The following is a 16,192-nucleotide window of genomic DNA, read 5'->3' as shown; positions in this document are numbered from 1 at the left end:
TAAATGAAAATGCATACCAACTCACATGCCACAAAAACACACATTTTATTTTCCATCAGCTTAAGATACAGATGTAATAAGCCTAGCTTTAGCTGTTGAAAAGCGAAATGTGCGTGTTTGTGATGCTTTAGTCTGTGCACACGTTTAGATATAACATTTTGTCACTTCAAAACAGCATTTAAATTTATAATATCTCAGATGGCAGAGCATGATAAGTCATGCATTACCTACATTATTAGGTTTTGCTTTCTTACGAGTTTCACAATAAATTATGAACATATCAAAAAATGTTAAATGCTATTGATAACTCCACTACTGTACTAGAGCTCATATCACATATCTGAATTTGCCAACTTGTAGATCTTAATATGAGGAATACGAATAAAGTTATCTCATTTCGAAAAAAATGAGATATCAGGTTTTGCCAAATGGATATTAATATTAGCCTACTGTATTTGTATTTCTTAAATACTGTTACTTCATACTATCATCCTGTATATTTATCGAGTTTAATAATGTCAAGCTATCAATTGATCTATGAGTTAATCTAGTTGAACAAGGATTGTATTATAAAAATAATGATAAAGCAATTTGAAAATTACATATTTTTTAAAATTGTTCAAATTATCACTTTGATCACTCTACCACATATAGTTTATTGAATGTTGTAGACTATTTAAATGTATGAAGTTAGTACCTATTAATTTATTTTGGCTGTAAATTTAATTTTAACATAGATAAACAAGGCACATGTAAAAATGACATTTAAAAAACATTGATTTGTCAATAAAAATTCTTTTAACCATTGTAATCTATATTGTTTTTTCTTGTAATCACCCATTGTTTTCATTATTGTTGTTTAAATAATTTTAATAGTGAGTTCGATGAGCTGCTGTGTGAGTATATTTACTATTTTATTACAATTAACAGCATTGATGAAAAACAGTCATCAAATTATTATTTACTATACTGTACTTTGGAAAAACTCCAGTTTTGAATTACCGGTAAGGGTTTTTGAAAATTATGGAGTCTGGAGCACTAGCTTTTTAGCTCGTGATTTGGCATTTGCAAAGACCTTAAAGAGATATCTTTAAGGTCTTTGGGTATTATTTGTATAAAAATGTAGAGCTTCAATGCCATGAGCTTATGAAATAATAGTTTAAAGTTTGCCAGAAACTTATGAATTCAACTACTACAAATATCAGTTTGATTTATTTATGATTGCAGAAATAATGTACTAATTGATCCATTAATTTATTGGAATTATAATTCAAATTTATAAAATTAAAGAAGTATAATGAAAAATATAATTCTAAAATATGGCACAGAACACTATTTATCGAAAAAATTGCATTTTTATAAAAATTCAAAGCACAAAACTTTCAAAGCCTATTTTATTAGATGAATAAGGTTATTTATAATAACCTCGTTTAAAAACACCGCTTCTTTGTTATTGAAACCAGAGGAATTGAATAGATAGCAGTTAACTTACATTTGAGTAAAGGCAAAATGATAATTAACTTACACTCTCATGTCAGTGAATTATTAAAACTATATTATGTCTATAATTATACTTGTTATCAATTATTGGTAACTTCAAAATTGCTTCAAATCATATAGGTAAATGATATTCCCTTAGTTAAACAGCGTAATATTAAACTGTATTGCAGCATTCTCTCCCCTATGAGTTTTGAATTTCTCGCGCTAAATTACCTTAATGGCAGCCTTCAATTTCAAGTAAGAGCTGGCATTGGGAAGGCATAGGCATTGTGGGTCTATAACTTTCTAACGTCTTTGAGCTGTGGCATTGATATAGAGAATAAGATTAAGAAGAGCGAAGTCCGCTATGATGCCACTGCGCTAGTGTAGCTACCAGAAATTTCGGGCAAGAAGTCGGGTATTCCCTGTGTAGAAAAAGAGCCTTTTTCAAATGATAATATTTTTTTATTGAAGCAATAAAAAATATTCAAAGTATGGTAGTTCCATGCAGTGCTTATGGATGAACGAATCTGCATGTGCCAGATAAAAATATTTCTTTTCATACATAAGTATTTTTATATTTTCATCTGTCATGTTTCAAGCAGGCTAAGCCTAGTGCAAAATGATCGTTTCAAGGAATATTGTGCTTAGGTTGATTCATTATCATTATTTGCCAAGTAATAAAATATAAGTTTTGGTAATATTAAAATAAATATTTTATTTCCATAGATCCAATATAGGTATCCATATTCCATTCCATTAATTTGTCTTATATTGTAATATTTTGTGAACTATGAAAATATTGTATGCTAAACTTGTATTATAAAAAATATTATTTGCTAAAATTGTCTATAAATTCTTCATTATTGCTATTGTTTTATTTTTCCCGTTCTTATAATATGTAGTTATTTATTATCTTGTATTAAATATAGGAGTAAAGAGTATAGTGTTAGGTACCTATACTTAAGTTGCAAAACGAATGAGAAACTGTTTCACGAAATATTGTGATAATGGTTAATTTATTATTATTTGCCATCTAATAGAATATATGGTAATATTAGCGATCTAAAATTTTTGTTTTATTTTTCCTGTTCTTATAATATGTAGTTATTTATTATCTTATATTAAATATAGGAGTATAGAGTATAGTTAGGTACCTATACTTAAGTTGCAAAACGAATGAGAAACAGTTTCACGAAATATTGTGATAATGGTTAATTTATTATTATTTGCCATCTAATAAAATATACAATAATATTAGCGATCTATAATTTTTGTTTTATTTTTCCCATTCTTATAATATGTAGTTATTTATTATATCATATTGAATATAGGAGTATAGAGTATAGTTAGATACCTATACTTAAGTTGCAAAACGAATGGAAACTGTTTCACGAAATATTGTGATAACAGTTAATTTATTATTTGCCATCTAATAAAATATACGGTAATATTAGTGATCTATAATAAATTAATGTTTTATTTTCCATATCCTAAATACATGGTAATAGGGAAATATTGTAAAAATGAGATTCATTTGCTAATAGAATGGATCAAAATCTGTAGTGAGGTAGGTTCACTAAATTAGATGTTTGGTCGAGTTAAAAATAATGTTCAATGAACAAATCATTGTATCATATGGTAATGGAAATGACGAAAAGTTGAAAAAAAATTATATTGAAATCCATCAAGTATGTCGAAAGATATAACGCAATGAAAGTCGATGTTTATTAGCATATAAGTCTGTCTGGGCGCCTGACTTCTTGCCCGATATTCAATGGCAACGAGAAATGAAGGAGGCATCATGCTTTCAAACACTTGAAGGTATAGCTTAGTCATTTAACTATATATATCAATGCGCTGTGGCTACAGTTACGGTAACCGTAGCTCCATTCGCGTTCCGGTAAACATTTGCACATGCGCGGCTACCGCTATTTACATGTGAATTGTGGTGTTGATGGTTTTTGGCAAAGACCTTGAAAAGATATTTGCATCTTTAAGGTCTTTGGTTTTTGGTCACATGTTTATGATAACCTATCGTTTCAATGTTTCATTCATGAAGTTTACATCCTTCCAGGATTTGAAAAAATATAGTAGTGGAAGAGAAAAAAGAATTAAAGGATGAGCTTGTATATTATGAATTGAAGTATAAATGTACTCATGGTGGTGTAATGAAAAGTAAATCCTAGTGACATGGACCAAAAAAAGTAAGTTTAAGGAAAAAGATATGCGAAAAGCCTTTATATGAATCATTATAGACCTAAGCTATTTATTACCTAAAATCCCGATTTTATTGGTGGGGGGTGTAGGGGGGTTCTGTACCCGAACGCTAACTTTACCGGAACGCTAACTGGAGCTACGGTTACCGTAACTGTAGCCACTGCCTATATTATATCACAAACCACTCTCGGTCTCAGTCAGCACCGTATCGCGCAGGCGTTAGTAACTGTTTTTTCCCGTTCCATTCAGTTAGTTCTTTGAATGTAACGTTCTTTGTGATGATGATTACCGAGCACTGTAACTGGAGCCAATCGTCATTCTATTTTGATGATGATATTATTATCCAATGATGATTCATCATTGAATTCAATTTATTATCATTCTATTTAATAAAAGAAAGAGTACTTTCGAAAAATATAATTAATGAAATATAACGGTTGTTATTTAACTGATGTTAAAAACACTATAACTAAGTCAGCATATTGTCATTTCAAAGCAAAAATCTCACCCACCAACCACCCCTTTTACATTTAAAACATCAATAAACATAACTTTTGGTAAAAACATCTAATCTCTTCTGGGATATTGCAATTTTTAAGCAAAAACCTAACCTATCCTAATGAAACATAATAAATATAACCTAAATAAAACCCAACCCCTAACCCTTTTACATTTAATACTTTAGATTTATTTGTCATCCTCAGAACAAAACATAAACATGTGGTTCATTTTCTAGAGCTGAACATATCCATTCTATGATGAGCAAGTTGAATATTGCCAACAGGCAATCAGCTGGTATAGTGAGGTCCACGTTGTAATGGCATTTAAAACATCAATAAACATAACTTTTGGTAAAAACATCTAATCTCTTCTGGGATATTGCAATTTTTAAGCAAAAACCTAACCTATCCTAATGAAACATAATAAATATAACCTAAATAAAACCCAACCCCTAACCCTATTACATTTAATACTTTAGATTTATTTGTCATCCTCAGAACAAAACATAAACATGTGGTTCATTTTCTAGAGCTGAACATATCCATTCTATGATGAGCAAGTTGAATATTGCCAACAGGCAATCAGCTGGTATGGTGAGGTCCACGTTGTAATGGCAGTGTAGAAAGAAAGGAGAACAGGGTTGCCAGATCTCAGCCTTGCAAACAAAACAGCTGATACTGGTATATCTGATGAATTTAACTGTTCATTATTTTTGAAAATAGTTAATCATATTTTATTTGTCAAATATATTTATTAAATATAACTGATTTGCACCTTGTCTTTTATGCAAGTTTCCATTATATCAATAGGGCCATTCAAATTTTCCGCCGCTTTTGCCTCTCTCTGTAATGGCTGCCCATGTTCAATTCGTAACAGGAATAGTGGTCACTCAGCCACTCTATAGTTTACTATATTTTAGCTCGTTGGACCGAGAGTGGTTTATCTAGATGTTGATGTTGTTTTGGATGTAGGCCTATTATGTAGTGTTGTGAAATGTGAACAATGTGATAAATCTTAACGTACCTCATTTTGTTCTTTTAGTGTTGACTGTCTTGACATTTTTGAATATTCACCGTATTATTTTTTTCCAGTAGTAGGCCTATTCTAGATTAGCGTGAATCAGTTTATTACCAAAATGAGTTTCGATACCGATTGGGACATCGATAAATATAGATCTAGTTTTGAAGCTGATGATCACTGGAAGTTGAAGAAGTCATTTATATTAGCAAATAAAGGCAAATATCCTGTAGAAAGATTAGTATGTCTTGCACAGGTCTTCTACAATGTCGAATTCCTTGGATGCAGGTATATTTAAAATATGTTCTTTAAACATTTAATAAATCTATTAAGGTACCTAATATCCAATGCTTATTAAACATTGGGTTTTCAATCTTGATGTTGAATAAACGTTTATCTAACATTTAAATGTCCCTGTTCTGACCAAATATCTATTTGAAAATTTGATGACGGTTTGATAATCTATAATACGTTTAATGTTTGAAAGTGTTTAATAATAAATAATGTTTGATAGCAGTTCAATAGTTTTTCAGACAATCGCTTAGGCTAATTTATTCTGTGTTCTACATGTTGGCTCAACGACGGCCAGCGCCAGTGTGTGGATGGGTTGTTTGCCAAGCTGGCCTTTTTCAGTTTTCATTGCCCTTGGATTACCAGTGTGGGCAGCCACTGCCCAATGAAGGTCAGCGTTAGCAAACCACCGATCCACACACTGGCTGACATGGAGCCAAAATGTAGAAGATGCGACATTAAATTGTAACTGAAGCCTACAATTCAATTCAATTTTTCTTCCGTCTGTGACCAGTGTAGGCCTATATACCGGATACACATTGTCATTTAATAAAAACACAAACGTTCAAAAATTTACATTTATCTCAAGATGGCCGATCAAAAATACTGACAAAGCTTACAATCTTCTCATTCAAAGAATAGAGAGGGAGGTTAATCAGTTTCTCTCGGAGCACTTTCTTGGACACTTTTCCATCCAGGTCTCGCACCTGCAGTGGAAGTCTATTATAGATTTTCAATGCGCGCATAGGGTAGTAAGTGTGCAGCTTAGCCAATCTAGAGTAGGGAAGATCAATGTTGTCTCGCCCACTAGTTTGAGTAGTTTTGGATCTGGCCTCTTGCTTGGAGTGTGTGAAGTTGGCCTTTCAGAAGCACAAGGGAGCTCAGCACATATTGATTGAAGACAGTAAGTATTACCAGCTTCCTGAACAGTGGGTGACAATGCTCCAAGTATGGTGATGATGTTATTATACGAATCACTTGAATCCAAGGAGCTTCATCGTAACATTAGAAATTTGACTATGGTCAGTGTGGACTGTAGAAACTCTTTGATGTGCGGTGGTACCGCAGTTTATGTTGACAATAGGTTATACTTGGAAGTTAAACCAATCGACCTTGAAGTTTTTTGTACAGATTCTATTCTTGAATAGTCTGCTGTCTAATGTCAGCACAACTCAGTCATTGTATTATCAGTTTATAGACCACCAAGTGGTGATGTAACCATTTTTCTTGACAAGTTGGAACAGTGTCTCAGATTTCTTTGTCAGTTTCAATGCCAAATAATAATGTGTGGTGATTTCAATATTCACCTCCAGGAAAAGAGTCTCACTGAAAACAGTTTCACCATTCTAATGAAAACTTTTGGCATGTTTATAGCAAACAGAGCACCAACAAGGAAAGATTCATGTCTAGACTCGATTGTCACAACCTTGAATTCATGGGATTACAAAATTGAAGTGGTGGACCCTGTTGTGGCTGATCATCATGCTCTAATCATGAAGGTCTCTGGTCTAAGTGAAGCTGTAAACAATATACCAGATTGGTTCTCAAGATACAAATTCACTCATAGAAAAATTGATGAGTCAAATGTCGCGATCTTTGTCGGAGCGCTGAAAAGAGTAATCTGGGAGACTACTATCGGTGTAAGTGAATCTGCTATGGCTTTCAGTCTGTTCTTTAACAGGTTCATAAGTATATTTGATGATTTCTTTCCTCAGATCAAAGCGGCCTTCTGTATTTGTAGGTAGTAAATGTAATTTAAAAGCAACTTCTAGAAATTTGTGGTATACACAGGAATTAGCCAGCATTAGAGCGCTTGTTACTGTTGCTAATAGTCTGTACAAGTCTACCACGTGTACTGAGATGAAGTCAAGATACTACAATACATATCTCAGAGTCAAGATAGTCTATCATCAGGGAATTGGTGAAGCCAAGAAGTCCAGTATTGAGCGAACTATACGGCATGCTTCAAATCCCTGTCAGGCAGCCTGGAATGTCATAAATGAATCAAGAAATAAGAGTGCAAATCCAGATGATTTCAATACCTTCTTTGTCAACTCAGTAAACCAGATTATGGAGGCATCACCAGGATCTGTGGAAAATGCAGTCAACAGAGTTCCATTTCATACCTGCAGGATTTTTGAATGGAAGCAAGTAACCGAAATGGATTTGATAGCAATTGTGAAAGGATACAAAAACTCAAATAGTCCTGATGTTTATTGCATATCAACTGCTCTATTAAAGTCTGCAATAGCTTCTCCTCTGAGTGGTCTGATTAACAGCTGCCTGAAACAGGGTGTTTTTCCAGATTTATTAAAGATCCCCAGGACTGTACCAGTTTTCAAAAAGGGTAACCCGGAAGAACTGTCAAACTTCAGACCCATATCTATAATACCGGCATTCTCTAAGATCTATGAGTCGGTAATGTTTACCCAGCTATCTACCTATTTTGAGGAGAATTTGCTTTTCACAAGAGAACAACTTGGATTTCGCAAAGGAAGATCTACTACAGGCGCTGTTCAGTCCCTGATTGATTCTATACTCAGGGCAATGGATAACAAGCATTCAGTCGCCATGACCCTTTGCGACCTAACCAAAGCATTTGATTGTGTCTCCCATGATATATTGCTTGGAAAACTTGTGAGATATGGTGTTGGTGGAGCCGTCCTGAGAACAATGCAGGATTACCTTTCTGGACGTACCCAGGTGGTTACTCTGGATGGAGCCACATCTGAGGCACTACAAGTGAACCATGGAGTTCCCTAAGGATCTATTCTGGGCACTCTTCTTTTCCTGTTCTTCATAAACGATCTCAGCATGGATGGAAAAGCATTATTGTTTGCGGATGACACCACTCTTGTTGCCCAGGATGAAGATCCCCAATTGGCCATCCTCAGGTCTGCCCAGCTGCTTGAAGAGGCCAGTTCGTGGTTTGGAGCAAATAGACTGTGCATGAACCAGACTAAGATGCAGAACATGTTATGCACTCTGAGACGCAGACCGCCTTCCTTTGGCGATCCGGAGGTTAAGCTGCTTGGTTTTATGATAGACGCCTCACTGTCATGGTACCAGCACATCAACATGGTCTGTAACCGTCTCTCCAAGGTGACTTACTTGATGCGCAGGTTGAGGAGCATTGTGCCAAGAAGCTACCTGGTGACTGCATACCATGCTTTGTTCCACAGACATATTAAGTATGGGATTGTGCTGTGGGGACATGTGGGTTGTTGTGAGAGGATTCTGCTTCTTCAAAAAAAGGTGATCCGCATCATTACATTCTCGTCATACCTGGAACATTGCCGGCCACTGTTCAAAGAACTACGGATCCTCACAGTCTTCAGTCAGTACCTGCTTACCTCGTTATTGCTTCTAAAAGAACAGCTACATAAATTTCAAGTGAGAGGCCAGGCTCATGATTATTCTACTAGAAGACGTGATGATACAGACCTGCCACGATTGCGATTGGCCAGATCACACAACAGTTTCTCAATTCGCACCCTGAAAATATTCAACAGGCTCCCATTGTGTCTCCGCGAATTGGAAGATTTAAAAATGTGCTTCGAGATAAACTCCTCAAACTTCCACTCTATTCCTTGAGTTAAGAGGAGATCAGTCGTTTTATTTGTCTCTTTGACATGCCATCTCGATAGTTTGTGTAAATTTTATGAACGTTTGTGTTTTTAATTTCTTTTGACGAAATCTATCCAGTGTAAAGACTGGTCATGGATGGAAAGAAAATTGAATTGAATTGAATTCTACTTGATCTACGTAGATTACATAGGCTCCGTTGTAACGTACTACATACTTGTCCGTGGGGAGCAAATCACATTGGCGCATGCGCTCTCAGCTCTGTATTGAATAATAGTTTCATCAATAGCTGTTTGGGTGACTGAAAAGCGGGCAAAATCATACTTGTTAAAATGCAGAATGTTGTTCAATGTGTCCAATCAGAATGTGTCCAACTAATATTCTATAGTGATGGGGGTTTTACAAAAACAATTTAATGAACGTGAAATTATCCACACACATAGATATACAATATATTTTGTATTAGCAACTCAAGTGTCATAAAATATTAATAATATTTACTCTATGAACATAGATGTTGTAGAATTTCTCCATATTAAAGGTGCAATTCCTTAGCGGCGTCTGAAGAGGCGCGTATCAAGACCTTTTTTGCATCCTAAGGACATCAGTGGCCCCTGCAAAATGACCCTACATCGGCAATCCATAGGTGATGTGGTAATGGAAGAGAGAGTGAAACATTATCACAAGATACCTCTCTGTCACCCATGCCCCTTATCTTGATTGAGCTGGGAGCAAGAGTCAGATGGTTACCTGCTATATATGACTGCTCCAGCTGAGTTTGCAGTCTAACACAAGCAGAGATGCATCATCCGCAAACATCAGAGAGGAACAGTGATCGTCAAGGTCATTTATAATGACTAGGAACTCAGCACCGATCCGTGAGGCACACCAAAAGTAACCGGAAGAGTCTGGTAGTCAAGAATCTGAGTCCTTCCAGAAATCTTTAAGCTACTAAAGTATAGATTCATTTGTTTATCACATCAGCAAAACATTTGGTTAAAATAGACCATGTTATTCTATCGAAGAATAGTAAAATTTAAAATAGCTACCAAAACTGTTCTTAATTTGATATATCTGAAATCGAACTCTATTTACTAGAAGTTTGATATGAAATGGTTCATAAGCCTACTCATATTATCATTATTAAAGAGAATACAATGTTAGAGAATAAGTATTTTCATTGGGCCTATAAAGTAAAAAGTAGCAGCCTAAAAAGTAATGATGTACTTTTTACAATATTTTCCAGGTATACAGAAAATTTGATGAAACTGGTGGAGGAACTTTCCAAAGATGTTGAAGTGGATTATCGTGAACAGAAGAAAAAGCGTTTACAGAGAACATTTGTTGCAGCTTCTGATGCTGCTGAAGCAAAAGCTAAAGGTAAATTAGAACACTGTTCACAATAGGGTATGGTCTAAATTATGAATAACATACATTTATATAATTTTAGAAGTATTCTTACTAGAAACAAATGATTGAAAATTATTTCCAAGGTTGAAATTTAGGTTAATTGTAGCATGTACACAAATTACTTTTGTGGAAAAAGAACAATCAATCAAATCGATCATACTCAAAGTATATGTTCATATGCTCATGGTGCCTATACATAGCACTACTACATTAGGACCACCCTTGCAACCTAATAAGTAAAAGTGGGGACGTTTATTACCTCTAATAATTATAGCAATGGTTTTTTTCAATACTTTGAAAGTTATCTCAGTGGAAGACGCCTAGTTGTTAGCTGTGGTGCTAATATCAGTGAAGTAAGAGATGTCACTTGGGGACCACCTCAAGGGACTGTATTGGGACCAATCTTATTTTTAATCTATGTTAATAACCTTCCTGTTATACTTGACTCAGTGGGTTCTAAGGTCCTTTGTTTTGCTGACGACACAGCACTCATATTTCAGGAAAAATCTTGGGAAGAGGTTATCAAGCAAATGAAGAGAGGTTTCTTCGTAACTGAAACATAATTATATAAAATTGAATCTTAGTAAAACAAAATACATGACCTTCAGTCCCACAACAAAATCAGACCTAAATTTTAACAGGCTCTGCTTGAATAATGCTTGTAACAGCTATCCATGTGCCTCTTGTCATGAGGTTATTGATTGTGTTAATAACTTCAAATACCTTGGTATCTTAGTTGATGAGAATTTGCGCTAGTTAGCTCACATTAGTCATCTTTGTAAAAAATTGAGAGTGGTTAACCTAAAAATACACATGTTTCGTAGTTTTCTAAGTCTATAGTTACTAAAAACTGTTTACTTTGCTTTATTCCAATCTTTAATTCAATATTGTAATTGTATCTGGAGAGGGACATTTGATACAACTTTAAAACTATTATTTGTTTTACAAAAATTAGTGATTAAAACCATAATGAAATGTCCTACAGACTTTCAAAGTGCCTCGTTGTTTGAAAATTCAAATTTCTTAACTATAAGACTGATTGTTTATTTTAAAGGCTTCAAAGAAACATGTATTTAACTGAAGAATTTTAAAAATTTTCAAAGAGGTTCTGTGCTAACCAGACAGATCACCCAAAACCTTATTATGATTAAAAGAGTCGACAGTCCTCTTTCCCGAAGAAGTATATCGTATTTAAGAGGGCCCGGGAATGGCTAATAAAAAACCTTAAGTTAAAGTCTTACATAATTGGATAAAGGAGCATTTTTCAGTTCAATTAATTATTTAGTTTTATTCAGTTTTGATTATAATAGTTCCAATTTCATTTCTAAATTATAGGTTTAGTAATATTTCCTTTTCATTATCTTTTCATAGATCTTATGTGTGTATAAAGTTAATTAGTGTACAAAATGTGTACAAGTGAGAAGTGAGTAATATTAAGTTATGTCAAGACTCACGTCGGCGTACAAGTTTTCTTTTGCTGACGTGTAGCACAATTATGTTATTTAAAAAGATTATATAATATATTTTTTGTGCAATAAACGATCTGATTTGATTTTATTACAGTTACAGTTGCTATTTACAAATTTGTAGACTCAGTAAACTTAATTAAGATCTGAGGCAATAGAGACTGAGTGTTGTAAAAATAATCTTAGGTACTGTTGAGAGCTATTCTAGTAAGTCTATACTATGGGTCAAACTAATATGGATTTCATTATCCTGTAGGGACGAAACATAGAACTGAAGAAACTAGTAAACGTGATGGAAAGCAACTAAATGTTGTTTCGAAAGCTTTGAGGAATGGATTTACCAGGAAAGAAGAGGATGAATTGTCGCCTGAGGCTCTACAGACACTCCACAAAATGAAGAGCATTTCTGGGCCATGTGGCTCAATATATATTATAGTCTCCTCTGATACAAGCCAGTATCTTAACAATTTACAAAGAACATCATCTACTTGGAAAATGCAGTTTTTCCATGAGCTTAAACAGGAGCCAAAAGATAATTGTCTTATTTGGTAAGATATTACCATAGAGAAAAAATAGCATAAGCTATGATATTAAATAATATTTTAGCATAAATTTTATAAACTTATGTTATGCAGTCATTTCTCTATGATATGTTGTTTTCTGACGAAATCTCAATTTTTTAGTGATTTGAGTAATTTGTACTGTTACAGTGCAAACTATAAAGTTCAAAATAATATATATTATTTCATATAAAACATTCGTTAATATGAAATATTTGAACGGACATGGCTTGTTCTCAATTTGGACTCAAGAATTATTGCGTGTGTATGCCGATAATAACTATAGACCGATTTGATCAAATTGAGATTTAAGATTAGTTAAACTTCAAATTTGATACCAATCTGGATATTGGAGAAAAATTTTATTGCAAATGTTTTGTTGATAGTTTTATGGTTTCTCAATTTTTGTTCAAAATATATAGCTTTGAAAAATTCAGAAATATTGGTTTATAGGGTTTGTTTAACGAAATCACCAGTGAAGAAGTCAGTCAATAACATACACGGTAATTAATCGGTTCTTGATTGCTCTAAATTTTAGATTGAAACAGTTTTGGGATAGAATAGATAAGCCAGTTGTATAATTTCCTATTTGCTACTTATATTGGCAAACATAAACATTTTTATTATTTAATGAGTATTCTTAGTTATTTTCAAGCTTGTTGTGAAATGAGTAGTATTTTAAAATAGAATGACTGATATTTGATGACATGGGAAGTTTGGGATAAAGTTATGTCTCTCCACCACTTGACACAGCTCGTTGAAGCTGAACTTGTGCTTGATACTGCTTGAATCAGGTTGTTGGCAAACAATACAAATACAGTCTAAAAATAAATTGATTATTGAGAAAACTGAAGCAAAAATAAAAATAGCAATAAAATGTAAGAAACTTTACGATTCTGTTGTTCTACCCGCTTTGATGTACGGCTCGGAAGTATGGGGGTTCCACAATCTTGAAGTATCATAGGAGACCCAATTACAATCCTTAAAAAAGCTATTCTTTTTGAGTCAATGCACGCCGAGTTGGGGAGTACGTTTAGAAACAAATAGAGTCAAACTAAACTCCGATGTACTTTGTAGAAGGCTGAAATTTCTTAGCAGAGTGCTGTCTATGCTCAACATTAGGTACCCTTCTATTTGTCTTAGACACTGGCAAGCTTTGCAGCAAATGAGTCGACGGAGACAGCTAATACATCGGATAACTGGTTTGTGCAAATAAAGACATGTAGTCTTGTCCGGGTATCAGTTGGAAATAGCGAATGAGTTTTCTCTTGATGGGATACTTGTAGGCTCTCTGTCAGAAAAATTTGGAGGGGTATACAGGATTTCTATTTTTTGAAGATCAAAGATTGGCCTTAGATTCAGCAACCTGTCCCCTTTATAGAAAAATAAATTCTCTTTCAAATCTTGAAGAGCAGCTTAGGATGAAAATACCATTTACAAAGACTAGAATTCTAACCCAGCTTCGACTAGCATCAGACAAGGGAGTATACCTGTTTAAGAATAGAGGAGTCTGGATTAACTCTACTAGAAACAGCCCTATCTGTAACTATTACGGAGAATTAGAGACTCTAGAACATTTTTTGTTGCGCTGCTCCATGTATAGAGGATGTAGAATTATTTTTTTGGACATATATTGTAATATAGTAAATAATGAGGACAGGTTAATGGTGTTATCGTCGAATTTGATGGATGAGAAAATAGAGTTTTCATTTATGTGGTTAAAGTATTAGAAATAAGACAAATTGTGGGTGATCATGTTTGAGAGTGATCAGATCCTATTTAATTCTCATATGAAATATTATATTATAACCTTCACCATAAAAATTGTGTAGCATTGTTATTTATAATTGTTATGTAGAGAGTGTATTTTTTACTATGCTTGTTGGCTCAACTCTATTTATATGATTACTGTGAACAAATAAATTTATTATTATTATAAAATGTAATAACTAAATATGATAGTCCAACATTGGAAAATGAAAAGAATTATGAGTACTGTATTTTGACATAGGAATTTTACTGTTGTAGGAGGTGTGTAACAACGTTTGGCAATATTTCTGCTATCACTGAAGGGCAAGTGAAAAATAAAACAAAATCGGCATCGTGCGAGTATATGATGTGGAAGCTGCAACGACAATATTACACTTTGAAAGTGGCGACAACGCTCACCAGAGAGGAGCTGAGCGCTCGCGACGCAGATGTGCAGAAGAGTGACGTACTGGCCGGTGCAGCCAAAGCTGAGCCCGAGGTCATGGCGGACAACGTCGGCCTCAAAATGATGAAGATGATGGGCTGGACTGGAGGCGGTCTCGGCAAGAACGAGCAAGGCATCGAGAAGCCTGTGGAGGCGGCCGGCGTCATCAGCCGCGCTGGTCTTGGCTTCGGAGGCAAGTTCGATTTCAAGAAGATCAACCAAGTGCTGCAGCAGTTCAAGCGCGAGACCGACGGCCCCTCGGAGCTAGTCTTTGCCAAGGACTTCTCCAACGAGGAGCGCAGCCAAATTCACCAGGCTGCTAAAAAGTACGGTCTGAAATCGAAGAGTGTCGGCTCCAAGTGTAATCGCCAGCTGTTTGTGACCAAAGACATCTACTACAATAAAATGGATCCCTGGAAGTTCATGGAGTTATATCTAAGTCTAAAAGATAAGTACTATCAGAAGTTTGAGTTATTTCCACCAATATTGTCTGATCTTGTGCTGACTGAAGGTGTCACATATATGGGATTAGACTCATAATAACTGGTGAAAGCATTTGAAAATAATTGAGTATTAAATGTATTAAAATGTAAAAAATAATAGATTGGTTACAGCATAGGTTCGCCGCGGCGCCAGAATATGCTGCCAGGCTACCTCCAGGTGCGCTGCTGTTATACCAAAGACTAGACTACCATAACTACTCCCCCAAATGTGAATTTTCGCAAATTTTCTGTATAAAATTCAAGTATAGAGTAAGCCTTACAAAAGGCTTATTCTGAATTTTATATAAAATTACGTTTAATTACTTTTAATTTTTTACTTTACTTTAAATTACTCGTTGTTGGTTATCCATCTTGATTTCACTGGAGTTTAAATTACATTCAATTTTTTACTTTTAATTTTATTTGAAAGTAAGTATTAATTTTAATTTTATTTGAAAGTATTTTATTTTTATTTTTAATTTTATTTTATTCCCAAGTACAACTTTTAAAAGAGTTAATTTTAATTACTTTTAATTTTTCACTTTACATTTTATTTTATATCAAAGTTTATTCCAAAGTACAACTTATAAATGACAAACAAGTCCATCCCTCACATTGAATCAGACTTTGCTTATTCTATTCACTTTATTTTTTTCATATCATCGAATTTTCTCATAAAGGAAGTCATATTTTTCTAATGCTTGATTCAAGTTACTTTTTCTGTACTCAAAGGGAGCAGTTATTAAAAAAATTTTGGGAACTCTGGATTACTGCCAAACATTGTGAAATTAATAATAATTATTATCTCCTTGTTATAAATAATGATACTATCTGCTAATGATGAAATGTTTTAATTTAAATTACTTTTAATTTTATTTTATATAAAAGTTTATTCCCAAGTATTTATTTATTAAATATTTATTTATTTACAATATCTCTTTGGAAACAACAGGTCTTAACAGTACAACTTATAAAAGACAAACAAGC

At 34.0% G+C, this 16,192-nt stretch overlaps 1 protein-coding gene across 1 annotated transcript; it reads left to right on the top strand.

The window, feature by feature from the left end:
• Positions 1–5,125: 5,125 nt before the first annotated feature.
• Positions 5,126–15,553, top strand: LOC111052192. The gene is made up of 4 exons (XM_022338827.2): positions 5,126–5,505; positions 10,340–10,473; positions 12,226–12,517; positions 14,558–15,553. The coding sequence occupies exons 1-4, from the start codon at positions 5,336–5,338 to the stop codon at positions 15,261–15,263; spliced, it is 1,302 nt and encodes a 433-aa protein (XP_022194519.1). The 5' UTR covers positions 5,126–5,335; the 3' UTR covers positions 15,264–15,553.
• The last annotated feature ends 639 nt before the right edge of the window (positions 15,554–16,192 follow it).

Source organism: Nilaparvata lugens, chromosome X, assembly GCF_014356525.2.
Source record: "Nilaparvata lugens isolate BPH chromosome X, ASM1435652v1, whole genome shotgun sequence".
NCBI classification, from domain to species: domain Eukaryota; kingdom Metazoa; phylum Arthropoda; class Insecta; order Hemiptera; family Delphacidae; genus Nilaparvata; species Nilaparvata lugens.
This window is presented reverse-complemented; position numbering and strand designations above follow the sequence as displayed.